The following is a 27,828-nucleotide window of genomic DNA, read 5'->3' on the forward strand; positions in this document are numbered from 1 at the left end:
TTTGTTGTTGTTGTTGTTGTTGATGATGATGATGATGATGATGAAATGAGGTCCTTCCTGAAATAAACAATAGAAAACATGACAGAAATTCTAATAGTTTCCACTACAAATACCATTACTAACCATCAGTTAACCATTAAATCCATTATCATAACTGGTCCTTAATGGTATCCACTAGACATAACATACCACCAATGGAAGGCATCAAATTACCAGTACAGACCCACAGGGACCATTACAGTTTCCATTAAAACCAATACAACTCCCATTATAGCCATTAAAATCGTTAGAGATTCTCTGAAGGTTTGTTTTGTTTTTGTTTTTCAGCAGGGGTGGTTGGAATGCAATTCACAAAGAGAGTGGTAAAAAGAAAGACTAAAGATAACTATCTACATGTACTAAAGATAATTATGAAAATAAGCACAAATTTAAATTCATTCCTTTAAAAAAGCATATATAATGAGAATTTGTCAGATCATAACATTGATTCAAACTGTAAGCATTTAATGTGTAATGGAAATATTTTTAAGTAACTCTTCTCAACTCTTTTTAAAAAATGTAATGAAAAATTTAATTTGAATTTTAAAAAAAAATAGCCTAAATTAATTTTCCCACCGTAGTGTGTGTGTGTGTGTGTGTGTGTGTGTGTGTGTGTGTGTGTGTGTTAGCATGATTCAGGTCCTCGGTTTCCTAAATGAATCCACATTGTAAATGCCTCCACATTACTGACTGCCCTGAGTTTCTAAGTAGAGCTGTGTCTAACCAATGAAATCCTCTCTTACTGCGGCTCTAGTGTCTGTCTAGCCAATCACCTCTCCTGTTTTTGCAGCGCCGTAGTGGCGGTAATGTTATGGAGTTTTCTTACCCCTGTGCTTTAGTAGCTAACTAAAGGAAATGTCTGACCTGTTGGAAGTTTTAAAGTTACATCGATAGCAACTATCAGCGTCGAGGAGTTGGACAAAGAAGCTATTATTTGCCCGAGAGCCTTAGAGACCGTCGGAAAATGGTGGTTCTCAAAATTAGAGACCAGGTGAGTGATGAGTGAAATACTTAGCCAGCTATGCTAGCTACCTACAATCCACCGCTAGCTAAAACATAGCGTTGAACTCCTTCCGCGGTTAAACGAGGCATTTCTGTAGGTTTGACCTGTCAGTTCTCGGACCTGCGTGTCTGAGGGAAGTTTATTGAACGGGTGTAGCTGTAGAACCTGGTATGATGTGATTGAGCAGGAGGGAGCTCAGGAGCTAATGTGGCTAGGTTAGCGTGCTCCATGGATAACTGGGTCGTCATCAGCTCTGCTAGCTGTCCAGCTACCTCGGTTATTTGTACGCAGGCCACGATGGTAACTTGATATTACCAAAAGTATAGTAAGTGATTTAACTTAGTAGTTAGGACATGAAATAATTTTGACTGACATATATAAGTGACTTTATCGGTTGGTTCACTATGGTTCATTCGGTATTGAAGGTCTGATCTGTCAGAGTAACATTATCCTGAGTGTTCTGTTGAGCTCTATAACATGTCCTAAAGCTCAGGGAGTGAAATAAATGTGGGCTTGATTTGGATCTTTGATGTTAAGTTTTCAAAACTTCAACTCCGATCTTTTTCCAACTTTGATTTTCATCATACACTTCCAGCTTCCTGTAGTGTAGCCATCTAATTACTCAGTGGTAGCTTCAAGTGCACTTGGGTAACATCTAGGCACACTTTGTAGGTAAGTAGTTATTGACTGTAGCCCATCTGTTGCTATGCACAACTTCTCAACCCCCTTTCTACCCTAACTAGCATGAAAAGTGTGTGTGTGTTTTCCTGGTATGAGTGTATCAGGCATAGAAGTGATGTTAAAGTGGTTAAAATCCCAGTGTCATTGCTTGCTTGTACGGGTGTTATGGTTTGTACATCACATCACATCACGTCACACTACATTATGAGTACCTAGTCCGAAAATATCACGGTTTCATGCTGTAGTATGATTTAAGTGGGGTCCAGTGTATTGGGGCTTACGAACATTTTCTGGGGAGTTCCGGCTGGACAGCGAAGAAATGAGAACACCTGGGTGTAAGGAATGTGATCAGGTACAGTACAAAAATGAACAACAATCGATAGAAACGCATTTGTTTAGGAATATTCTGAAAAAGTCAGCTGTGATGAAACCATCCTGTCATACAGTGTGACTTACCTTGACACTGTAACAACTCGAAGTGGTTGAGAAGTAACATATCCAGCCAACAGCATATACTCCGTGGGCAACTGGTTATCGCTTCAGGGGTCGTTTATTTCAGTCCAGCACACGTTTGCTCGTTTTCCTGCTCCAGTTCGACTTAGCAGTGACATTATAACACCTGATGCACTCGTAATCCAGCAGCAAAACTATGTCTCAGTGGTGTTCTTCTGTGAATATCCTTCTGGGATTAATTAAGTGTATCTAGGGCTGAGCGATATGACAAAAATATCATATCACGGTATTTGAGAACATTTCTGCGAGACATGATGGGTATCATGAGATATAATTTAGCTGCCAAACTGTCCGCAAAACAGTAGTAAAATAAACAAAAAATGTTAAATGGAGTTTGACGATACTTTTCTTTAATGCCTACAAAGACCAAGAAGATTAGAAGGTTTTTTTTAAAAAAAAAAGTTGTCTATCTGGCTATCTATTTATCAATCTATATAGCAATCTATTTGTCTATCTATGTCCATATATCGATCTATCTGGCTGGCTATCTATCTATCTATATATTGATCTATTTGTCTATCTATATATCGATCTATTTGTCTGTCTGTCTATCTATATATCAATCAATTTGTCTATCTATCTATATATAGATCTATCTGTCTGTCTATCTATATATAGATCTATTTATCTATCTGTCTGTCTATCTATCGATCTATATATCGATCTATCTCTCTGTCTATATATCAGTCTATCTGTCTGTCTATCTATCTCTATCAATCAATTTGTCTATCTATCTATATATCGATCTGTCTGTCTATCTATATATCAGTCTATCTGTCTGTCTGTCTGTCTGTCTGTCTATCTATATATCTATCTATCTATATATCAATCAATCTATCCATCTATTTGTCTATCTATCTATCTCTATATATCAATCTATCTATCTATCTATCTATCTGTCTATCAATCTATTTATCAATCTATTTGTATATCTGTCTATCTGGCTATCTATCCATCATGGTTTTCATTGATGGATGCTATAGTGGGGTCTGACAGATTGTTCATGACAGCAGAGGGGCTATAGTCAGTAACTGTAGATGTACTGGATAAAATGGTCATTGAGTGTAGGTACAGCTTAGTGTATCTTCAAACTGGCAGCTTGGTGTGTGTACATATATGGCCAACTTTATAAGTTGTATTAAACTACATTATAGAAAACATTTTGACATATTAATGTTACTAATGTGATCACACATTTTACTAACTCCAGCATTGGACACTTAAAGTGCACCTATTATGGTTTTTCAAATATTTCATGCAGTGTGTTAGAGCTGTTTGTGAACGTAAAAAGTCTGCAAAGTTTAAAAAATCAAAGTGCACGACAAACGGAGTGATTGACTCCCAAAAGAAGGAAGCAATTCTGAACAGCTGAAACGAGTCGTTAGTAATTCCAGACTTTACTTCCTGTACTAACCTACATAGGTTTATAACAAAAAGCCCCGCCTCTGTTCTTCATCGACTGCTCGCGTACAGACAGAGCTGAAAGTCATTATGGTAGTGGGCGTTTCCTTTTTGAAACACGCTGATAGTGGTAGACCAATCACAACAGACTGGGACATCTGACCAATCAGAGCAGAGTACACTCTCTGAAAGGAGGAGTTTAGAACGGATCATCGAACGAGTCGTTTGTGACACGGGGGGGCAATTTAAATTATGAGCACATTAAAGTGTTTTTTGATCTTGGATGCATGTAAATCTATTGTATGAGACCTTTAAAACAAAATTAGGCACGTTTCAAAACCATAATAGGTGTGCTTTAAACAAAATAGATTCCAAGTCAAAAAGGTCAGTGTTGGCAGAATGTTATAGTGTCTCTTATAGGTTTAATTTATAGGTGTACATCCACCTTCCACTTTATTAGGACAGTGGTGCATAACATCATGCAGATATCGTTCAAAAGCTTCAGCTGACGTTCACATCAAAGATCAGAATTGGCGATACATGTGATTAGGGATGCAACTAACGATTATTTTCATAATTGATTAGTTTGCCGATTATTATTTTAATATATATATATAATTATTTTTCTATTAATCGGATGGGGCGGGGCCAACTTTCAGTACACTTTGTTGTTGTTGTTTATTTAAAATAAAATCCACAAACTGAGTGTTACAAATATAAACTTCAGACTAAAACTTCACACAACTGTTTGTCCAAAACAGAAAAGATCCCAGTACACACATACACTGGAGTTCGTCCGTCGATTTCGGTTTCTGCCTCCATCATGGAGAACACAAACTGGAATTCGACTTGCGCGTGAATTGGATTAAAGTGAGGAAGACTTGCGCAGCATCGGCCTCAGCCTCACTTCCCAGTGATCACCATGATCCAGTGGCAAGACTGAGTCAAGATGACTGAAGATGGCCCCCGGACGCAGTGATTCATACGCCCTGGAAATGCCAATCAGCCTACCATGCATGTCTTTGGACTGGGGGAGGAAACCGGAGTACCCGGAGGAAACCCCCGCAGCACGGGGAGAACATGCAAACTCCGCACACACAGGGCCACGGCGGGAATCGAACCCCCAACCCTGGAGGTGTGAGGTGAACGTGCTAACCACTAAGACACACACACACACTTTAGGAGTGTAGTTTAATTCAGTGCTTTTTGTGCATCCATAAAAATAATGCATAAATACTTATATACAATATAAACTAAAATAAATGAATAAATTTTATATATGTATATAATTTATTTATTTTAGTTTATATTGTATATACACCGTGAACCTGGGTGTCTGCTAATGCTAGCGTGCGTATGACATCATGCGCCGTCACCTAGAAGTGGCTTATACTTCCGGTTAGTAAAAAAAAAAAAAAAAAAACCTCTAGTGTTATATTTGAGATGATATTACCTTTCTAAGATCCACACATTAGACGGTAGTGCAGAGGGCTTAGTGAAATTGTACAGTACTTCATTTGGGACACAACTTTAGTATTTAGTCTCCGAAGCATGTTTTCGGAAGAGAAGCAACGTAATGAATAAATCTCCCCTGTGCCGCGCGCAGACCAACTAATCCATAATGAGATTCGTTGACAACAATTTCATAATCGATTATTATCGATTAGTTGTTGCAGCTCTACATGTGATGTCATTGACTGTGACCGTGGCATGGTTGATGGTGCCAGAAAAGCTGGTTTGAGTATTTCAGGAACTCCTGGGATTCTGAAGTACAACATCCAGTGAGTAATGCGTGTTGATGGGAAAGGGCAGAATAGAGTGGACAGACTGTTGTTTTGAGCTGACTGGAAAGCTACAGTAACAGTGTAAAAGTAACTACTGTTTACAAGCATGGTGAGCAGAAAAGCATCTCAGAATAAACAACACATCAAACCTTGAGGTAGATGAGCTACAACAGCAGATGATCACATCAGGTTCCACTTCTGTCAGTCATGAACACATCTCTGAGGTTCGGTGGGCTCAGGCTCACCCAAACTGAACAGCTATTGGAAAAAGACCAGGTGATGTTTTTTAGCCGTCCAGTTTCGGTCGCCTGTATCCACTGGCACCAACAACCATGTGACCGTCAACGTCACTGAGATCACATCTTTCCCCATTCTGATGTTTGATGTGAACATTAACTTAAAGCTCTTAACCTGTATCTGCTACATGACATACAATGGATGGTATGTGTGTATGGCATTATTTATCATTACCCATCCCTTCTGCTTGCACAGATCTTGACAAACACCTTGCTGTGGTTGTTCCTTTGCTTTTAGCTGCATAGATTAGTAACCGTGATAGAAACATGGACTAGCTAGATGACTAGGTGTTTCCAATCATCAAAGCTTGGTGCTGTGTGTGTGTGTGTGTTTGTGTATACACGCTTATGTGTTTACACCAGACAGAGTATAATGACAGCCTGAAGAGTCACCGAAGTGCCTTCACTATGGTGATAGTCATAGCTAGTGGAGCTCTTCCGAGGAGACAGAAACGTGATCAGAGCATTTTGAAGGGGCAGTGAAAATCTCTTCTGCATGTAAGAGGGTTTGGGCTGTGTGCAACAAATCGGTGCTTTGTTTCAGCTTATCTCTGTCAGCCTGCACTAATGGAGTCTTTTCATACACGTGCTGATCTCCGCTGGAGAGTTTGGCTACACCTTCATCCCGATCCTAACAACAACTGGCCCTGAAAGGAATTGAACGCGCCAGTAAGGAAGGTCTCTGTATTAGGGCTGCAACTAACCATTATTTTCATAATCGATTAGTTGGCTGATTATCTTTTCGATTAATTGGATTGGGGGGGTTGCAAACTTTCTGTACCATTTTCTCGTATATATTTAAAATAAAACCCACAAACTGAGTGTTACAAATATAAACTTCAGACTAAAACTTTACACAACTGTTTCTCCAATTATATACGACTGAAAAGAACCCAATACACACACACACACATCAGAATATATAATTCATTTAGGACTGTAGTTTAATTCCGTGCTTTTTTTGCACAACAAGCACCGAATTAAAGTACAGTCCAAAATTAATAATCTATATTACTCTGCTGATGACGAAATTTACGTCATGCGTACTGTGCGCTGTTCCTAGCTTCCCCATAAAACGAGAAGCATACTTTCTACTTCAAGCAGCTTCGTGATTGAGCTTCATACAGGTTTTTTTTTTTTTCTTAAACTTCCAAAATAGGCAGAGCTCCTAAATCATGTTTTGGGGAAACCATTCCATTTTAAGTGAAAAGCTATTTAAATACCTTTTGAGTAAGAAATAAATGTATACATGGGTGTTGACAACATTATTTATACTGAAAGTAATTACATGGGAATGTCACACGGAAAGGCCACAAGGATAGTACATCAAGACATGATGTGACAAATCCTCCTGTTCCTCTTACTCATAACCTGAACATTTCCCATAACCTCCAGAGATCTGCTATCCTGTAGTGACATCTTAGTCAGGGCTATGCACACTTAAGAGTGGATAGCAGAATTATAGAAATGATGGAAATCCTTTTTTTATTTTATTTTTTTGTACCAGTAGTGAAGGTTTCTGAGAGCAAGCCACAGTAGGTTTAATCTTAGTGACCAGCGTGTCATCTGCCTTCAGAGATTAGCTCCAGTCATTCAGCTTTAGTCACTTTTTTTTGCCATAAAATGGCTATTTGCTTAAAGTCGTCTAGAGTGTGTGTGCGGAAATCCTGTTCAGCAGAGGTCTTTAAATAGCCCGCTTTAGAAGAAAGTGTCTTGTGAGAAGAAAAAAGATGTTTTGTTTGTGTGAAAGAAAGCTTGGTATTTCCACTTCTTCAGAGTCACAGGGTGCTGATGCTTCAGCTGCTGTGTTCCCAGCCGCGTTTATTTGCTTTTATCACAACACGCTGATATCCTCAAAAAAATATTCTGAATGTACTGAACAAGCACCACGGGGTTGTGATTTTTACATTTTGATAACAGCTGACCTTACTTAAGCGTTCAGACCGACATGGAGACTTGACGGCTGAGCAGAAGTGAAGGGATCGCTGTATCAGTGCACGTCACAGGGGTTAAAACTGGAGCTTAAGCACATGTTTTGTTGCTTCACATGCTTGATACTGTGTGGCTTCAGTGATGCCATTGTACAGTGCTTTAAGCTCTGGGGGAAAAAAGGCTCTTGCATAAGTGCTGTCATAGCGCATGTTTGCAGTGGAGCAAGCAGGCTTGTTTATTGTTAAATATTAGCGTTAGTTTGTTGGTTTTATCCGGCGTTCTCTTCCCACATGTCAACCCTGGAGGTAATTATTAGCCGTCCGTCCAAATGCATTCGTTTTTGCATGTTTGAACTGGTTAATGTGGTGGTGTACATTAAACAAAGAGCAAAGCCACAATCAGGGAAGCTTGTCTAAAATACTGTTATCAAAAATCTGACTAAGTACATAACTGCTGTATATTACGAGGGGGAAAAAGTTAGTTGTTGCAGTTAGTGATTATTGTTCGTATCCCTCCGTTCTGGATTGAGATGGATTTTTTTCTTATTTTGCTCATTCAGTGTGCTAAGCAGATTCCAAAGCCGTATTATTGTTCCGTGCTCAGAGAAGCAGGGCTGTTTGCTGACATTATCACAGCGTAGTAGCGTGCTAATCCATGCGCTCGAGTGATCCGTGTGCTGCGTCAGTGTTTGCAGAAGTGGGCTGACTGTACAATCTGCTTCCGTGATAAGCAAGAAGTTGTTGGCAGGATCAGCTATTGTCCTTTCTACCAGTACCACTTAGGTTAGTGCCTCATAATTACTCTGGTGTTTTTTTCTGGTCTGTATCAGATGTTCTTGCTGACATGCAGTGTTATAACTTGTGCTAGATTTTCTCATGGATTTGAAATCTACTTGAGTGGTGGTTGGGGATAAATATGACTAATAAATATCAGAGGACGATTTCTGGAGCTATCGGTTATTGGGAGAAATACGCAAGGATAGTTTTTCCCGATTGCGTCCGTCAAGAGAGCGGCTGAGAAGAGTCCGCTGTCATACAGTACGAGAGCGGCCTCTAGAGGCGAAATAAAAACTGAAAAATTTTGTTGTTATTTGAAGTGTTTTTGGCTGTCTCTATTTTTATTTGTTATTTACAGTGTTACTTTTTAATTTGGTTTAGCTGTGTATTTTTTATGTTCTTTAATATTTATTAATAGTTAATATATGAATGTTTATATATTTATTTCATTTGAAAAAGTACAGGACATTTTTCATGGTACAGTCAGTACTGTTTATTTTTGTAAACAGTAATTTGAGTGTTTTGAAAAACTATCGGTTAATTAATCGGGTGTTGGCAGGTACTGCCCAACTTAGTTATCGGCATCTATAAAATCTGTTATCGGTCGACCTCTAAAAATATGACCAATATTAGAACTAAGCACATTAGACTGTGTTACCTCAGCTGTAATAGTCTGTTACCTATCACTCTACCCTCTCTTTCTCTTTTATCCTCACATGCTCAGCTCTTTCTAACATCCATAACTGTATTAGTTACTCAGGTTTGGTAACCGCTGTAATCCTGATCAGGATCACGGCGGATCCAGAGCCCTTCCAAGGAACACTGGGCGTGAGGCAGAAACACAGCCCAGATGGGATTCCATGCCATCACATGCACACATTCACACACTCATACAGACCCAGGGACAGTTTATCTTCCGCATGTTTTGGGAGGAAACCGGAGAGCATAGAGGAATCTGTCACAGACAGGAAGAACATGTGAAACTCCTCACACAGTAACCCTATCTCACGATTGAACCTGGAGCTCTAAGGTGCTAATGCTGCTGCACCACCATTCTGCCCCCGTATCAGAGTTACTACTTCTGCATTTAGTTCTCATCAAGACATGGAATGCTGTCATTAAAATGAAGTATATAATGTTCCATACAGTTCCTGATTGTACACTATATGGCCAGAAGTCTGACACGTGACCATCACACCCATATGTGGTTCTTCCCCAAATTGTGCCACAAAATCGGAAGCACACAATTGTGTCCTGTAGACTTGCAGTTTCTCTTCACTGGAACTAATGGGACCAAACATGTTCCAGCATGACACACAAAGCGAGGTTTATAAAGACATGGTTTGCCAAGGTTTGTGTAGGAGAAATTGAGTGCTCCGAGTCTTGACATCAGCCGCACTGAACACCTTTGGGATGAATTGGAACACTGACTGTGCACCAGACCTTCTCCCTCGACATCAGTGTCTGATTCTCTTGTGTGTGAATGGGTAAATCCCCACAGCCACACTCCAAAATCTAGTGAAAAGCCTTCTCAGAAAAGTTAATTTAACTTTAAAGGATGGACCAACTTTGTGTTGTTGCACATGGACACATCTGGGTGAGATGGTCGGGTGTGCATATACTTTTGGCCATATAATGATTGATGATTGATCCAGATTTCTTCGAAGATTTGTCCAGAAAAGAATAAGTGTTGTCTCTGTAAGATTTCGTAAGGTTCATGTCGCACACTGACTGCAGAGCAGAGGCAGAGCGGTGTTTGCACTGGTGCAAGTAGAAATCATACAGGATATTATCTAAGACAGTTCATGTTGCCTTCAGAAATCTCTCTCATGCAGGAGCAGGAAGTGCAAAGGAACATTTGTAGATTGATGTTTTCACTCCCAAGTGAGCAGTGTACTCCTGAGCCTATCCTCACTAATCAGTCAATGTCGGGTTATAAACAGTCCGGGACAGCCGAAAGAGTGCACCAAGTGTCACCACATAGCCTACTCGCTTAGTATAGTTTAGTGTTTGATGGTCAGGATGAAGTATGGCTTTTTTGGATCAATTTTTGCGTTTGCTTGGCCCTCAAGGCTGTATGATGATGTGACTCCTGGCCCAAAAATAGTGTGTTGAATGTGACTATTGTCCTATCATATTACTGTAAAAAAAAAAAAAAAAGAAAAAGAAATGAAATATCGTGATGTGATTTAAATTCTGAATCGCCCATCCTTACTGAACACTTTGCCCAGCTATCATCTAGGTGTGGGGAAACGCTATGTATGGTCGTCTGGAGTAAACAGGTCATTTTGGCTGTTCAGATAATACCTGTGATTAGGACCTGAATCAGAATGATTTTAGAACAAAATGCAGTTAAATTCTCTTTCTCAGGCCTGCGTGTACAGTTGTGCTCATAAATTTACATACATACGTTTGGACCGGATGATCGGCGTAAATTCTTATACTGTCTTTTGGGAAACATGTACAGTAAATATCCCGTGTAGCTTCTGATTTACACAATTTACACTGAGTATCCTGTTAAAAAGTTTACACGCCTGGCTCTTAACGTATCGTGTTGCCTTCTTGAGTATCAGTGAATGTTTGCACTTTTTGTAATAGTTGTGTACGAGTCCCTCAGTTGTCCTCAGTGTGAAAAGATGGATCTCAAAATCATATAGTCACTGATGGAAAGGGGTCAAATATGCAAAAGATGCTGGAAAAGCAAAGAGCATGCAGGACTTTCTGAAGAACAGTGGGCAGATTAACTGCTCAGGACCATTGTGTAAATTCAGTTATTATTGTGTCTTGTGGACTATATGTCAACATCTGGTATGTGAAATTGCTTATTCAGGGCAGAACTAAATGAAAATAAAAAATACAATATAGTTTTATGATCCCTCAAATTTGTTTATTTTATTATTAACATTTATTTATCAGCACAACTATATGCTCCTCCTTGACTCTATACGCACTCATGTTAACATAAGATCTGATAAGCTGTATGTGTAATAGAGGGCCAAGTTAATTAATAAAACTAGAGATTCACCGATGTATCAGCCGCTAAAGGTAATTTTTCACGCTATCGGCCGATAGTTTAAAAACATCCGATGATCAGGGCTGATTATATCCTGTCAATCAAAAGAGTGCAGGAAAACACCTGGAATACGTGGTGTTTGTAAAGATGATGTCTCTTGTGGGGAATTACTTTGAATTGGTCTGACAATAGCGACAAAACTGCAGTTTGTAAGCTCTGTATTGCTAAAAGTTTACACCGCACGCTGCAGCAAAGTCTACAAGTCTAATTTAATTTTTTTTGCCGCGCTGCTCGTGCTACTCGAGCTGAATTAAAGCGGCAGTACACTGATGAAAGATTTAAATGAAGATGAGTTGACAAAAAAGTCTGTATTGCACAGAAAAAATATATTCGTAGAGTAGTACATTTCGTATCCTGTTAATGAGTTAATATCATCAAAAAAGTTGATATTATATATTACCAGTTTGATGTTAATGATGAAGTAGAAATGCTTTTGTTTGTGGTGAGTGAATGTGAGACTAACAGGAGGTTTTTTAGAATTCAGTCAATGTTAATATGAATTAATAACATTCAATTAAGTTAAGAAATCTTACTTTAATCTTCAGAATTTAGTTCATGTGTTAATGTTAGAGTAATGTGTTTTCTGTTTATGAGACCAGTTACTGTGAAACAACTTGCTGAAATGGAGAGAATAAAGTTTTTATTTGCATTTCTAAGAGAATTGTGGAATTAGTTATTATTATTCATTTAAAAGAAGGTATAAAAGGCAGAACTATCGGTATCGGCCGATATCACTCTGAATAATCGGTTATCGTATCGGCTGAGAAATTTAGTATCTGTGCATCTCTAACTAAAACATTTATATTTCTCTGAATGTTTTTTTTTCCTGGTATTGCTCATGAGGAACATGGTGAAAGAGGGAAATCTAGTCGGGCCTTTTTGACTTCAAGTTGAACTTGGGAGTTCATATCTCTGGTCATATTGTAATTCATTAATATTAGTCTCTTGACAGGAAATGCAAGGGAGTATGCCTGTAAAGGACAAAATTCTTTTCTCATAATCTTGCATCCAAATCCAATGGCTTTCCCAGCTCTAAACGTCTCCAGGGTTTTTTTTTAATTACGCTCAGACAAATAGGAAAAATAGTGGTGGATAAATCATTCCCCACTAATCTGCTCACATTTCACCAGCTGAACATCTAGAAAAAATGCTCAGTCATGTCAAGGAGCAATATGATTTATGTTTTCTGTTAATTTTTTTTGTTTTGTTTGAAGAGCATCATAATGTTTACAGTAAATATTTCCATGTTCTAAGATACTCTTTCCACGAATGCGTTAAGGAGATATATTTTTTTTATTAACTAGCAAATTACTCTCTCATCTTTCAGCCTCCCCTGCTAAAAGCTATTTTCAACGTTGACCCTGATGAAGTGCGATCCCTCATATTCAAGAAAGAGGATGTAAATGTGCAGGTAAGGTTTTAGTCAACCATCCTTTTTTTCTTAACGATGCACTGAAATTAACCCCTGGGCAAAACTATCTATGGAATATATTCTGAAAAGTAATGACCAAGAGGGGCATCTTTTTTTTTGTTTGTTTGTTTTGTTTTTTAAACTCCTTGAAAACCCTGAATATTGTAAAGCTACAAAATAACAACAGTCCATTTTAGTATTGAGACTTGCATTCGTTTAATAGGACATTTCTTCACAAAACCAATCTGAAAAATCAATTCTATAAAAGATAAAACCCGAGCAAACAGCATTGTTACAGGGGTTGTTTTTTTTTTTACTGTTGCAGTCAAAATGTATTTCTCTAATCATTTTTGTTGGCTTAAAAATTTAGGGCATTCCTGCTTTTCTTTTTTTTTCCTTTAAAAAGTACGTTCACACAGTGTCTTCCTTTATACTGTAGGATAATGAGAAAAGAACTCCACTTCATGCTGCTGCGTACCTAGGAGATGCTGAAATCATAGAGCTCCTGATTTTATCAGGTAAGTACTTTTGCTCTGATGAAGGAAAAGAACGCATCTCTTAATATCTCATTAATTATTATGAAAAGTTTGCTTTGAGTTTGTTGTGATGAATGCTGGTCTTGTCTTTCCATAGGGGCGAGAGTAAATGCCAAAGACAATAAGTGGTTGACTCCTCTGCATCGAGCAGTAGCTTCATGCAGTGAGGTAATGCTTTCTCCTGAAAAATACACTTTCTACACATTTCACTGTATATAGTGCACACGGTATTTCCTGCAGTTAAGACACACTGCTGTGTGTTTCTCCATGTTCCCCCTTTGCAGGAGGCGGTGCAGGTGCTGTTGAAGCATTCTGCTGATGTGAATGCACGGGATAAGAACTGGCAGACGCCACTGCATGTAGCTGCAGCTAACAAAGCAGTGCGCTGCGCTGAGGCGCTGGTGCCTTTGCTGAGCAATGTGAATGTGTCAGACCGGGCAGGCCGCACTGCACTGCACCACGCTGCCTTCAGCGGCCATCTTGAGGTTAGTCTACACTTGACTCCTATGGCTTTCCATCTGTACATTAGAAGCCTTCAGTGTAGATAATAGCCATTTGTTTTCAGATGGTAAGATTATTGCTGTCCAGAGGAGCGAACATTAATGCGTTTGATAAAAAGGACCGGCGGGCAATCCACTGGGCCGCATACATGGGTAAGATTTTGCCTCCTCTACAACCTCTTTCCCTGATATTGTACATGGTTATTTTGTGTTAGTGTATAGACTCTGTAAGTCTAAAGTCTGCACTGTGACGCTACATCTCTTACTCTGTCAAACTCCCTTCTCTCTCAGGTCATTTGGAGGTGGTGAAGCTGTTAGTATCTCATGGTGCAGAGGTGACGTGTAAAGATAAGAAGGCCTATACACCTCTGCATGCAGCAGCCTCTAGTGGGATGATTAACGTGGTGAAATACCTGTTAGACCTGGGAGTGGATGTGAGTCTCATGATAATGCATAACATGGAAAGCCATAGAAAATATGAATAGCTGTAGGGTGATGTTACCAGGAACAACAGTTGGAAAGCCAAAGATTATCATTAATGTGGGTTATCATGTCTAGAGTCTTGCAGTCTGCTTGTTTGAATTAAAGCCCCCATGAAATCAAAATTGTAGTTTTGTGGCATTTCATATGAATATGTTAGCCTTACAGTGTTCTCCAAAACAGTGACAAAATTTTCATTTAGAAGATACATGCGTTCAACATTTACAGTCTCTCTCTACCACCAATATGACTCAACAGTTTGATGACATCATCGTGCACTTCACACAAATCTCAACAGATTTGCTGTCCAATCGAACACACTGTAGAATCTGAAGTGTCCCGCCCCCAACGTTATAAAAATCACCTTGCCGAAGCTGCCGTTGTCGAGTGAGACAAATCATATCGGCAAGCACGGGTCATAAAAATATGTCTTTGGCTGTTCGAGCGCGTGCGTTTTATTCAGTTTTACAGCTGTGAGTTGGTTAAGAAGGAAGTTACTTGAATTAATTCAACTTGAAGAAGGAGGTATTTGTGCCAGCTCATGGCTTTGTGATTGGCATTTTCCATAGTACTAACCGTCAGGTATGGCTAAGCCCGGGCTGTGAGGCTGTTGGCTATTTAAAAAGGGGGAGGAGGCACTCTATGTCCTGCCCTGACTTCCTGTTTATGTTAAGTTTCATTAACGCGCTGAATAACGCTACGAGTTTCAAAGCGCTTTACGGAGACTTTAACGTGTCGACTTTATTAAGAGCAAATACTTTAAAATCAGTATGGAACCAGCACCCCTTTTTATTGAGATCAGTGGGTTGTACGGTGTTTGGAAATCACTTTTTGGGGGTTTTTATTTTATTTTTATTTTTTTACATGTCTGTTATGCTATTGCTATCACCTGTAGAATTTGCATAGGAGTGTAGCAACATAATATTTGGAAGGGGTTTGCCATCTTTCATCTGGTCCTCTAGAATCGCAATACTGAGCATTCAAAAACTCATGATCCAATTCACCCTCAACCTACAGATTATGTGAACAACCTTGTAGACTTGTAACCTTGTAGAAATTAGAAAGCTAGCTACAATGTTAAGCAGTGGTTAAGGCTCTGGGTTATTGATCAGAAGGTCGGGTGTTCAAGCCTTAGCACCACCAAGCTGCCACTGTTGGGTCCTTGAGCAAGGTTCATAACCCTCTCTGCTCTAGGGGTGCTGTATCATGGCTGGCCCTGCGCTCTGACCCCAGCTTCCTAACAACTGGCAAACGCAAAAAAAAGAATTTCACCATTCTATAATGTATATGTGACAGATAAAGGCTTCTAAAACAATTGTCTCGTAGTTATAAGTCAAAACTGAGTGCATTGAGTCACCAGGACTAGGAGACGATCATCACGGCCTAGGTGGTCTTTTTTATCAAACATACAAGCATTAAATCACCATTTATGTGTCACTTGTTTGTGATCTTAAAGTGTATATAAAACACCAGATGTCAACCAAAGTGCTACATGCTGAGGAAGTTAATTAAAAGAAAAAGAAAATCCTATAAAACACCATACAAAGCCCATGGTAGTTTACGCTTAACGGTACTGTATTATAGCCTGGGTGTTTCCAATTATTTCAATATATTTGATAAATTTCCAATTAAACTAGAGTTGTTGTTATTATTTTGGTTTAATATCGGTCAGATTTTGTTTCATTTTGTTGAATGTTCTGATCGCGTGTGCTCTCTGTAGATCAATGAGCCGAATGCATACGGGAACACGCCACTGCATGTGGCCTGCTATAATGGGCAGGATGTGGTGGTGAACGAGCTGATAGAATGTGGGGCCAACGTCAACCAGGTGAACGAGAAGGGTTTCGCGCCTCTGCACTTCACGGCTGCCTCACGGCACGGCGCGCTCTGTCTCGAGCTGCTCGTAGGGAATGGAGCCGACGTCAACATCAAGGTCAGAGGCTTACACGGACCGCGTTTTTCTGATATCATGCATGCCGAAGCCTGTCTTACTGCACTCTGTAATTTTCTTTACAAGGTCTGATCTCATGGAATCAGTATGAGCAAATTTCAGTTCTGTCTAACATTTTGTTTTTAACATTTCATCTTGTAGAGCAAAGATGGGAAAACTCCCTTGCACATGACTGCAATCCACGGGCGGTTCTCCCGATCACAAGCACTCATTCAGAACGGTGGGTAATGGGTAATCCATATACTGTTGATTTTAGGACTCCCTTCTTTCTTGAATCTCTTGAACAGCCTGAATATGGCATGTGTTTAGTGAAGCTGTGGGTTTAAAAAATGTAATTGTATAAAATAAGTTGTCCTTACATGCAAGAGATCCACTGAAACATCAGTTGGTGGATTATTTCATTCCTACACTGTCAAAAACTTTGACATCTTTGTTTTCCGCCAGCGGTCACACACGTGCTCATCAATCCCACAGTTGTGAGAGATCACCAAAAATGATGCCTCTGTAAATGAACACTCACAGTCCACTTTATTAGGAACCTGTATCATGTGGCAACAGCTCAGTGCATTAAATCATGCATATACAGGTCAAGAGCTTCAGTTAATGTAAACATCAAATCATTAGAATAGGGGAAAAATGTGATCTCAGTGACTTTAACCATGACATGTTTGTTTGTGCAAGATGGACTGGTTTGAGTATTTCAGAAACTGCTGATCTTCTGGGATTTTCACACTTAACAGTTTCTGGAGTTTACTGAGAATGGTGTGGAAAAACAAAAAAGTATTGATTGAGTAACAGTTCTGTGGGTGGAAATGCCTTGTTGATGAGGAGAGAGGTCAAAGTAAAATGGCCAGATTGGTTTGAACTGCAGAAAAGCATCTCAGCATGCACAAAACATCAAACCTTGAGGCGGATGTGCTACACCAGGAATGTAATCTGACGTCGTCTTCTGCTGTTGTAGCCCATCCACTTCAAGGTTTGATGTGTCGTGCGTTCTGAGATGCCGTTCTGCTCACCTTGGTTGTAAACCGTGCTTATTTGAGTTACTCTAGACTCCCTGGCAGCTCAGACCAGTCTGTTCATTCTCCTCTGATCTCTCTTATCAACACGGTGTTTCAGCCTGCAGACCCTCCACACACAGGATGTTTGGGGGTTATTTTTGTTTGCGTTGCCATTTTCTGCACCGTTCAGGGTAAAATCTAGAGACTGTTGTGTGTGAAAATCCCAGGGGGTAAGCAGTTTCTAAAAATGAAAAACCTGCTCAGCTAGCCGTGCCACACCAACAACCATGCCATGGTTAAAGTTACAGCGATCGCACTTTTACTTCATTCTGATGTTTGATGTGAACATTAACTGACTGGTATATGTGCATGGTTTTGTTTTGTTTTTTTGTTTTTTGTATTGTGATGCTGCCACATGATTGGTCGATTTGATAACTGCATGAATGTTCCTAATAAAATGGACAGTGAGTGTAATATAGTGAAAAACTAAAAAAGGCTATCTGATTTATATGCCTTAATACATCATTTGTTGCAGTTTATTGAGCTTTACCACTGTGTGTCAAGTAAAACTCCTTCAGATGCATTTAACATCAACTGAATAACAAAAATGTAATCTTCCAGAAATGGAGCTACAATCTTTATATATACACTATATGGCCAAAGGTTTGTGGACACCTGACTGTCATACGCATATCATTCCATTCCAGATGTAGTCCTCCTTTTGCTGTTATAATATCCTCCACTCTTCTGGGAAGGATTTCCACTAGATTTTGGAACGTGGCTATGGGGATTTACCCACTTAGTCACATGAGCATGAGTGAGGTCAGGCACTGATGTTGGGTGAGGAGGCTTGGCAAGCAGTCGACATTCCAGCACAATCCAATGGTGCTCAGTGGGGTTGAGGTCAGGGCTCTGTGCAAGTCACTTGAGCTCTTCCACTCCAACCTTGGCAAACCATAACTTCATGGAGCTTGCTTTGTGCATAGAGGCATTCTTGTTCATGCTGGAACATGTTTGAGCCCCTTAGTTCCATTGAAGGGAATTTGTAAGCATGCAATGACATCCAACTTTGTGCCAACAGTTTGGGGAAGACCCACATATGGGTGTGATGGTCAGATGTCCACATACATTTTGCTATATAGTTGAATTCAGTATAGCGCTTTTAACAATGGACATTGTCCTAAAAGCAGCTTTACAGAAATGTATCAATTCAGAATATAGATGTTAAATGTATGTATTTGTAAAATACATTCATTACAGTTTTTACATGCACTCTGTTTTGTTGAACTTCTCCACGGTTCACTGATGGAGACTTGAGTGCAAAACTGTTTGCAGCAAATGCAGTCCTAAAGCTATAATAGCAATTAGTGGTAGTCCTAGCCATCATAGCATAACTGTTCATGTGAATTGAGGTCCATAGCCATCTTTATGGTTTTCAAGCGGTAAACATAAAGTATTGCATTATATAATGGTGATAGTGTCTTTTGCAGGTCAAAAAAGCTTTTCACTTCACACTTCCACTACTACTAACTTTTTTCACCGGAGCAGAGAACTTAATTTGAATGCGTGCTTACTATGAGTAAATGAATTAATTTTGCAAATTGTCTTTATTGGACTGTCCGGTTATAATAAATGTCCATTACACTGTATAGAATCAAATAAATTGTATTAGCTCAGCAAAATAAACATAGTGCAGAAATGCTTAACTCGCATCCGGTTTTGTTGAGGACAAATTTATTCTGCAGAGTAAATGGACTCGCTCATTTTGTTTGCCAAGTATCTGAGAAAAATGTATCTTTAGATTCATAACTCCTCCCCTCCAGCAGTTCCATCGAGGTGTGCGATGGCTGGTGTTGCATATAGTGTTTGAACGTGGGGCTGTGACACTGGGTAATGCCCCCACTAGAATTACTCTTTCAAAATGCCATTTTAAGTGGAAGAGATATTTTCCCCTTTCCGTTCACAAAGTAATGAGTTGTCTCTGGGGTTTCGTACGCAGGTGCTGAGATAGACTGTGAAGATAAAAACGGCAACACACCTCTACACATTGCAGCACGCTACGGACATGAGCTCCTCATCAACACGCTCATTACCAATGGAGCTGACACTTCAAAGTGAGTGGTCCCTGTATGCCCTTTAGAACTGCTCCAGTTTCAGAGCCTGTCATATTAGTCCTTAACTGAAGCTCGCTCTATGTTACGAGGGCACGAGCATGTATAAATGTACTTGTAATTGTCACTGATATAACCTCTTGAACATTGCAAGCATACTGCATGTAAAAAGGGGAATTCGAATATCCACTCGCCGAGCACTTTGTTAGGAACACCTGTACACCTGCATATTCATGCAGTTATCTAATACAGATTTTAACTGTGAATTTATCCCTAATGAGCAAGCCGGTGGTGATGGTGGCAAGGAAAAACTCCCAAAGATGATATGAGGAAGAAACCTTAAGAGGAACCAGACTCAGAAGGGAACCCATCCTCATCTGCGTAACAACGGAGAGTGTAAAAGTAAAAGAAAGCTCATTATGGTTTTTACATGAAGTCTGTTTGTTGAACTGGTCCACTGTTCACCAAAGGAGACCCAAGTGCAAAACTGCATGTGGTGATTGCAGTCCCAAAATGACCCGACGCTGCTGGCCCGTTTCTGCATGATTTTATGCATTGCACTGCTGACACATGATGAATTTATAGATGTACAGGCGTTCCTAATAAAGTGCTCCGTAAGTGTAAACATGACGTTGCGGTGATTAATATGGCAACCTTTCGAAACCGTAATTACTCAACTTGACTTAATTTTTGCATTATTTTGGTTACTGTTATTACCACAAATTTTGTTTGGCAAGGTTTATAGCTCGCTTTCCCTTATGTAAATTAGACAAAGCTGGAACTGCAGCCTGTAATTAAGTATGTTTATTTTGTATTATAAAGACTGCTAGCTCTGTAACTGTTCATCGGGCACACATGGTACCATACAGTATTATTACTGTAGTTATTGTGGATATTATTTTGTTAACCATTAGTTGTAATTGCCCTATATTTCTAGCGTGTCATTTGTTTGTGTATGTAAGTAGCAAAATATCCAAATGTTTACCCTGGCTTTATGTTTTCCTTTCACCTTGCGATGACTTAAAATACTTACAAAATCTCAAATTTTGCCTTATTTTCACAAGAAACTGTCGTCGTCATCTTCTTTTCTTGCCAGCCCTCCCACTCTGAACCATGTAGCACTGAACGCAACATGGTAGCACATTAATAAATATATTGTAACCACTGTGTTTCTTATTTATTCTTTCTTTTGTTTTGTAGGAGAGGTGTCCATGGCATGTTTCCTCTGCATTTAGCCGCTCTTAGCGGTTTCTCGGACTGCTGCCGTAAACTGCTGTCCTCTGGTAAACCATCTCTCCAATACTTTAGTCCATAGATTTAAGTTAAATGAAAACTGCAGTAACGCTAAGGCATCTCATGGATCTGTCGTCTATATCAAACGAGATACAGAATATCTTTTCTAACCAGTGTTTAAGTCCACACTAGCTTTTTAATCACAGAATGATGTCTCAGTTCAGTTAATGTGGTTTACATCACCTACATACTGTCTTCACTGAGCCTAGTAGAAGAAGAAAAGGTACATCTTGCTGGATCTACAGTGTCAGTTAGAGCCTCACTTAATATACATGCCTTACAATATAATTATATATAGTTTTATATATGAAAAAGATATATAATAGCTGGAGAGGTGTCCACAAACTTTTGGTCACACCCTGGTGGCCTGGGATCTTCACTGTATACTCTGCCATGAACACCACATTATCACCCTGTCTGTTATCGAATTGTGCCAATGTCTTGTACAGTGTGACATGGCTTTAGGAAGAATTCAGATCAGTTTCTACTGTGAGAGATTTTAAAAAGTGGTGGTTAATGTAAACAAAAAGAAAGTTTACATTAACTGCGATTCTATGACCACCAAGACGATTTCCTTGGGAAGTAGTGGAGCTTTCCTAGTTGCTCATTTCTTTGACTAGACAAAATGGGAACGATAACAAGGGAGTACACGCATGTAGGTCAGGACAACAACGCTAGATCCGAGGCACGCTGGAGATCTAGAATGGGGATATCAAAAGGTTTTCGTGATCCACCCAAGCATACGTTGCACCCTATGCACTAGTCTCTCGAGTTTCTTCTTCAGTGCCCTGACTCCTCTCTGGCTTTCACAGGCTTTGATATAGACACTCCTGATGAATTCGGAAGGACCTGTTTACATGCTGCAGCAGCTGGAGGGTCAGAGATTTTACTATTTCTTCTTTCTGAATGTTGGTTAACTTGTGAATTGTATGAAACATTTTTGGGAGCTTGCCTTACTAATTCAAACGATTTAATTGACCTCTACAGGAATTTGGACTGTCTGAATCTTCTCCTCAATACAGGGGCAGATTTTAACAAGAAAGACCGTTTTGGGAGGTGAGTTAACAGACTTATCCTGCTCCTGCGGTCAAACTGTCAAGATTATCTTCCAAATTGTATTCTATACCTTTTTGTATAGGACCGGTGCGTAGATCACGTTGCCTGTCATGTTCGTCTTCTTTCTGTAAAGGCTCTTTTAAATGCTTTCTGTTTTCCCCTTGCATCAAGTCTGTACTGTCTTCTATGAAAGTGTTGACCATAATCTATTAGTTACTAAAAGAATGGTCATAACAATGAATACTCAACTCCTTTTTATAATGTGTTTGTAGATTACATCATTCAGTATGTTTACATGGACAACAATATTCCGATATTAAGACGATACTCTGATTAAGAAACTACCATGTAAACAGTGATTATTGATGACCTTAATCTGACTAAAGTCATACTCGAAGTAAACACAAATTGAATTAAGACATGTGGAGTACTCCTATTTTAGTCGCATTATTGAAGTGCATTATAGACACCTACACACCTTAATCACACTTTTAACGTCGTGTGGGAGTTTTCTCCACATTTTGCGACAGGACACGTACACACGGCCATTTGATGGCAAACGAGAGCACGGCTTCGTCCCAAACCACATATTTGCCTATTATATAGTAGGCGAAATACATGTATTTCGGTTATTATATAATAGTTAAGTACACGGTTTCGTACAGAGCTCATGGCTTCAAGCAGTCGTCTATTTGCACATATAGCATGATAAATAATTAACTGCACTTGAAGCTTTCGTAAAATTAAAAATGAAACACCCAAAACGGTATCGTGTGTACCGTACCATAACGAATACCAACTGTATGTTGATACGTGAAATTCTGGCGCAGACAGCGTGCCGTGGTGACGTAATGACATGTGCCGTTAATCGATCTATGTTCTATAACGTAAAATGGGAACATGAAAGGAATATTCTAAAAGCAACTCATGTAAACAGTAAGGTCAATAATTAGATTACTGCTGTCCATGTAAACGTAGTCATTGTCTTTACTTTAAACATGCCATGCTCTTCCCAGGACGCCGTTGCACTACGCAGCTGCAAACTGTAACTATCAGTGCCTATTTGCTATGGTGGGTTCAGGAGCCAGCGTCAACGACCTGGACAAAAGGGGCTGTACTCCCCTGCACTACGCTGCTGCTTCTGACGCTGATGGAAAGTGAGTCACAGGATAGACTGGATTTGCTTATGTGTCTGGAGAACAGCACTTTACTTTAACTGCAGGTGTAAATATGTGTGTGTATGTGTGTGTGTGTATGTATGTATGTGTGTGTGTGTGTATATATATATATATATATATATATAAAATGAGTTTGTTCATGGCAGGTGCCTGGAGTATTTGCTGAGGAACGATGCTAACCCAGGGATCCGAGACAATCAGGGTTATAATGCAGTGCACTACGCATCTGCGTATGGACACCGGCTGTGTCTTGAGCTGGTAAGAACAGCTCTGTGACATCTACATGAGCTTCGTCTATCTAAATACAGCTTTCTGTAATAATAGCGTTCTCCCCCCCCCCCCCCCTTCTCTTTTCTTTTTCTTTCAGATTGCGAGTGAAACCCCTTTAGATGTGGTGAGTACTTGTTATCAGTTTTCTGTCAGTTTTGACTTATAACTCATTTTGAACTTTTACTATATCACATTGTGTGCTAGCTAATGGAGACCTCAGGGACCGACATCCTCAATGATTCTGATGTTCGAGCTCCTCTTAGCCCACTTCATCTCTCTGTAAGTACATATTTGAGAATGTAATAGTGTCACATAGCTAAAGGGTGAAATGAATAGTAGCAAAGAGAACCAGATTATATTTTTGCATTCGGTTAAATTACTTAAATCAGCAGACCTGCCAGCCTTCACACATTTTGCATACTCTGCATTTTAATGTCATTGTACACTAGTCTGATTTTATCACTCAGAAATATGCCAAAAGAGCAGTCCTCCTTTTATCAGCAGAAGAGCCAATTGACATTGAAGCTGGATTTACTGACTCTTGCTCTGATTTTAACAGACAAGCCAGGGAACCTTTCCAGATCTCACATTAGTAATCTTTTGCTTGTTCGTTACTTTGACTCGTTGACACGCACACCTCATTGAGGCAAATGGAGAATGTTTTGAGTTTATTAATAAGAATGAAAATCGACCAATGTAGGTCTGACGTAACCAACAATAGACAAGTCTATAGGTGCAATCAGTTAATATTTATGAGGGATGTTCTGAAATTTCTGCCACCAGAATTCCTGTCTGTATTCAGGCGGAAGAGGGAAAAAAAAGGCAGAAAATCGTGACCGAAAAAGGAGCAAATAGGGCTACGATGAAGTGTCATATTGAAGACTTCTAAATCATTCGAATGTTAATGATTTATTAGAACGTTATTAAAAACTGCTTGCTTACCTGCGGATCATCAGTTAAAAATGTGGGATTATTTGAATGGTTTCTGTGTGAAAAGACTGACTTTGTTTTATATGCTCGTGAGAAGACAACATGTTTTGGTCCTGCTTTCAGTGATCAATATAATACTGTATGTAATATATTGAAAAAGTAATGTATTGGTTTTTTTATATATATTTTTTTTAAACTGTTTACCACATTAATAATTACTCATCATTATTCCTGTTTGGGATTAGCAGGTCTGAATCAGCTTGTTAAAGTCTAATAAAAACACTACAGCTACAGACTGAGAACACAGAAGGAAAGCAAGAACTTGCAACATAGCAAGCTTGTGGCTACTTGCACCACTCGTTGCTTAATTTCTCATTTGCTGTATAGTTTCACACACGAAAACTGCCGATTTAGAGATTACACTTCTAGCAGTGAGGGATTTGATTAATCGTACGACTTATTAACTGTGAATGATTTTCCGTGACGTCTGTCAGGTTGTTGGATGTACTGTATACATCACGCTGCTGCTGTTATTTACTGTATAAACACATGCCGAATATTTAAGCTTAGAGTCCTGTGCTTGAGACACTTTCTCAAAGTGCTGTTCATCTTCAGGCGTATCACGGGCATCACCAGGCCCTGGAGGTGCTCGTGCAGTCTCTGCTGGATCTGGATGTGAGGGCGGCGCAGGGCCACACACCGCTGGACTTGGCTGCTTTTAAAGGCCATGTAGAGTGTGTGGATGTTCTTATCAACCAAGGAGCCTCCATCCTGGTCAAAGACTACACTCACAAACGCACTCCTATCCATGCAGCAGGTATCCATCAAGATTCTCTACAATCCTCCAAAATGAACTGCACTGGAAGTCTGCGTTTAACAGACCTGCATTTGTGTGTACACCACACTTAATCGTACACATTTTATTATTATTTTATTTTTATTTTTTTATCTGAAGGATGTTTTGCTTTAAACTTTAAACAAAAGCAGGCCATTTTTAACACTGCTAACGTTCTTATTTAATATTAGCTACATATTATGACCGAACCCGTTTGTCATTTCTCGCTGTAATTGGGTAGAGATTTCATCTGTAGTGCACATAAACTAAGTTTAGCCCACAAGTAAACAGTTTATTTTTGCCATCTGCAATCAGAAAGATCTTTGTAAACATAGCCACTGTGTTGTTGTCCTCTCTGCAGCCACAAACGGCCACTCTGACTGTCTGCGTTTATTGATTGGAAATGCTGACACACAGAGCGCAGTCGACATTCAGGACGGTATTGGGCAGTAAGTTGTGCTGTTATCGATTTGTTTATACATTTCACTGCACTACTCATTTGCCCTTCTATTATTCAGACAGCGCAATCTGTTGTGATTATAGTGATGCTCCAGTTACAGGATTTCCTTTGTCTGGAGGGATTCTGATGCTCTTATTCAAACTCAAAAGTGCCTCGACTAAAGACTTCGAGCTGCTTTTCAAACAACATGTTTTCTCTCTGAAAGGGCAGACCATCTTTGGAAAAACTTCAGAGATTGTTTATTATAATGTATTACACAATACATGTTTTTGATCCTTGCATGTGCAGTTGTGCATGAAGGACTATTGTAGTAGCCAAGTGTTCAAGACTCGTATCAAAACAGTCCTGGGACGATAGCCTCACCAGTATTGCCACAGAGAGTATAAAGAATGTGCCAATAGAAAGCTCTGTTAGTACACAACCAATCTGGCTGAAAGTGCTTGCCGATCACTGTATAAACAGGAGTGAATCTGAACTAATCTCTCAGATTTGAGAAGCCGTGATTTGTCTGTGATTAATCTGCTGCTAACTGTGTTTCCCAGGACACCTCTGATGCTGGCTGTGTTGAATGGTCACACAGACTGTGTGTATTCTTTGCTCAATAAAGGAGCCAGTGTAGAAGCCAAAGACAAATGGGGCCGCACGGCTTTACACAGAGGGGTAAATTGTCTCTTTCTATTTGACACACATACCTATCAAACAAAGGCTATGTTTCCAATGAAAAGAAGTCTTTTACATACAACATTATTTTTTGTTTTGGTTTTCATTCTGCTGCAGTTTAGCAAGGGTGTAATACAATGACACTCTCTGTGTCTGTTTAATGCTCCAAATATCTATCTATCTATATCTGTATTTGGTATTCAAATGTTGTTGTTTTGGGGGGGTTTCCTTTTTTTCTTTTTTTTTTTTTTTTTTTTTTTTTTTTTTTAAATTAAATATGAACCCTGCTAGTGACCCAGAGGTTGAAACATCAGCAATGTTGGAATTCTGTCTCTGAGAGTTTCTCAACCTCAGCCATATCACTCAATTCATAATTCTTCTCAACTAGAAATATGTGCCTTCCTATTTGTATCCATTAAAGACACATTATCTGTTCAGTCCTTATTGTGCAGCCATATTCTCAGTTTTACAGTACTTTTCAGTCTTATTTATTTATTTATTTATTTATTTATTTATTTCCATGAATGTGTTGGTGGCTCTTCTAGGCAGTGACTGGGCATGAAGAGTGTGTGGAGGCCTTGCTGCAGCACAGCGCCAGTTTCATGGTGCGGGATTGTAGAGGGCGCTCTCCTGTACATTTGGCTGCTGCCTGTGGCCATGTGGGGGTTTTGGGTGGTCTGCTACATGCAGCTCAGTCTTTGGATTCCATCCCTATCATCACGGACAACCAGGGATACACACCTCTGCATTGGGCCTGTTACAATGGTGACTACAGAAACACACACAGCTTTCCTTTTTTTTTTTCTTTCCACACTCACTGATGATAAGGTTATATTCCACGGTTATATTTTATCAGTGCAAATGACACTGTCGTTTGAGCCACATGTCAGTTCTTTCCGTCTGTCTTCTCCTGATCTTATCTAGGTCATGACACGTGTGTTGAAGTGCTGCTGGAGCAAGAGCTGTTCCACAAGGCAGGGGGAAACGCCTTCAGCCCACTTCATTGTGCCGTGTAAGTCTGACCGTTCTTGGGGTGGATTTGGGGGGGAGATGAAGAATTAAGCACTCGCTACAAGCTCAATGTTTATTTTGAATTGTAGGATAAACGACAATGAGGGCGCAGCAGAAATGTTGATTGACACATTGGGTCCTGTGATCGTCAATGCTGCTGACTCTAAAAACAGGCAAGACAACTCGTATTTGTTTGTTCATTTGTAAGTAGTAATCAGATGTTTAGGTTAATATGTAAAAGCTACTTCCTGTTATAAGGCGTGTTTTTGGAGTACTAATTAGAAAGCTATATCTTGGTTGTGTGTCTCACATTAGATTAGATTATTATAGCATAATATCTTCCTTCTGTACCCAACAATATATTCAAGACTTACAACCCTTTTCTAAGCATAAACCATTTTTGCATGAGAGCAGCAAATAGAATCAGCGTTAACTCTGAACCTTGTATTGTGTCATAGCAACTAGGACATAGGGCTGGGCAATATGACGAAAAATATATCTTCACGATACTACACAATGCGTATCACAACATAGAATTTGTCTGTAAACAAATTCAAACTATCTGTAAACCAATAGTAATGAACAAAAAAAAAGTTATACTGAGTTATTTTTGAAAAAAAGTCAAATCAATGGCGTCCATTCAGTAA

At 39.5% G+C, this 27,828-nt stretch overlaps 1 protein-coding gene across 1 annotated transcript in view; it reads left to right on the forward strand.

Moving 5' to 3' along the window:
* Positions 1–846: 846 nt before the first annotated feature.
* Positions 847–27,828, forward strand: part of ankrd28b (ankyrin repeat domain 28b) — a 31,775-nt gene continuing 4,793 nt past the window's right edge. Inside the window, exons 1-23 of the mRNA XM_053627712.1 lie at positions 847–1,030; positions 12,826–12,909; positions 13,349–13,427; positions 13,543–13,613; positions 13,730–13,930; positions 14,011–14,098; positions 14,237–14,379; positions 16,146–16,358; positions 16,518–16,596; positions 19,377–19,491; positions 20,689–20,771; positions 21,594–21,657; positions 21,769–21,837; positions 22,854–22,994; positions 23,162–23,273; positions 23,383–23,409; positions 23,490–23,564; positions 24,831–25,032; positions 25,412–25,499; positions 26,053–26,170; positions 26,716–26,935; positions 27,095–27,182; positions 27,271–27,354. Coding sequence (XP_053483687.1) covers positions 1,004–1,030; positions 12,826–12,909; positions 13,349–13,427; positions 13,543–13,613; positions 13,730–13,930; positions 14,011–14,098; positions 14,237–14,379; positions 16,146–16,358; positions 16,518–16,596; positions 19,377–19,491; positions 20,689–20,771; positions 21,594–21,657; positions 21,769–21,837; positions 22,854–22,994; positions 23,162–23,273; positions 23,383–23,409; positions 23,490–23,564; positions 24,831–25,032; positions 25,412–25,499; positions 26,053–26,170; positions 26,716–26,935; positions 27,095–27,182; positions 27,271–27,354 — 2,471 coding nt within the window. The 5' untranslated portion in view covers positions 847–1,003. The remainder of the gene's footprint in view (positions 1,031–12,825; positions 12,910–13,348; positions 13,428–13,542; positions 13,614–13,729; positions 13,931–14,010; positions 14,099–14,236; positions 14,380–16,145; positions 16,359–16,517; positions 16,597–19,376; positions 19,492–20,688; positions 20,772–21,593; positions 21,658–21,768; positions 21,838–22,853; positions 22,995–23,161; positions 23,274–23,382; positions 23,410–23,489; positions 23,565–24,830; positions 25,033–25,411; positions 25,500–26,052; positions 26,171–26,715; positions 26,936–27,094; positions 27,183–27,270; positions 27,355–27,828) is intronic.

Source organism: Ictalurus furcatus, chromosome 1 (genome assembly GCF_023375685.1).
Source record: "Ictalurus furcatus strain D&B chromosome 1, Billie_1.0, whole genome shotgun sequence".
Lineage (NCBI taxonomy): Eukaryota > Metazoa > Chordata > Actinopteri > Siluriformes > Ictaluridae > Ictalurus > Ictalurus furcatus.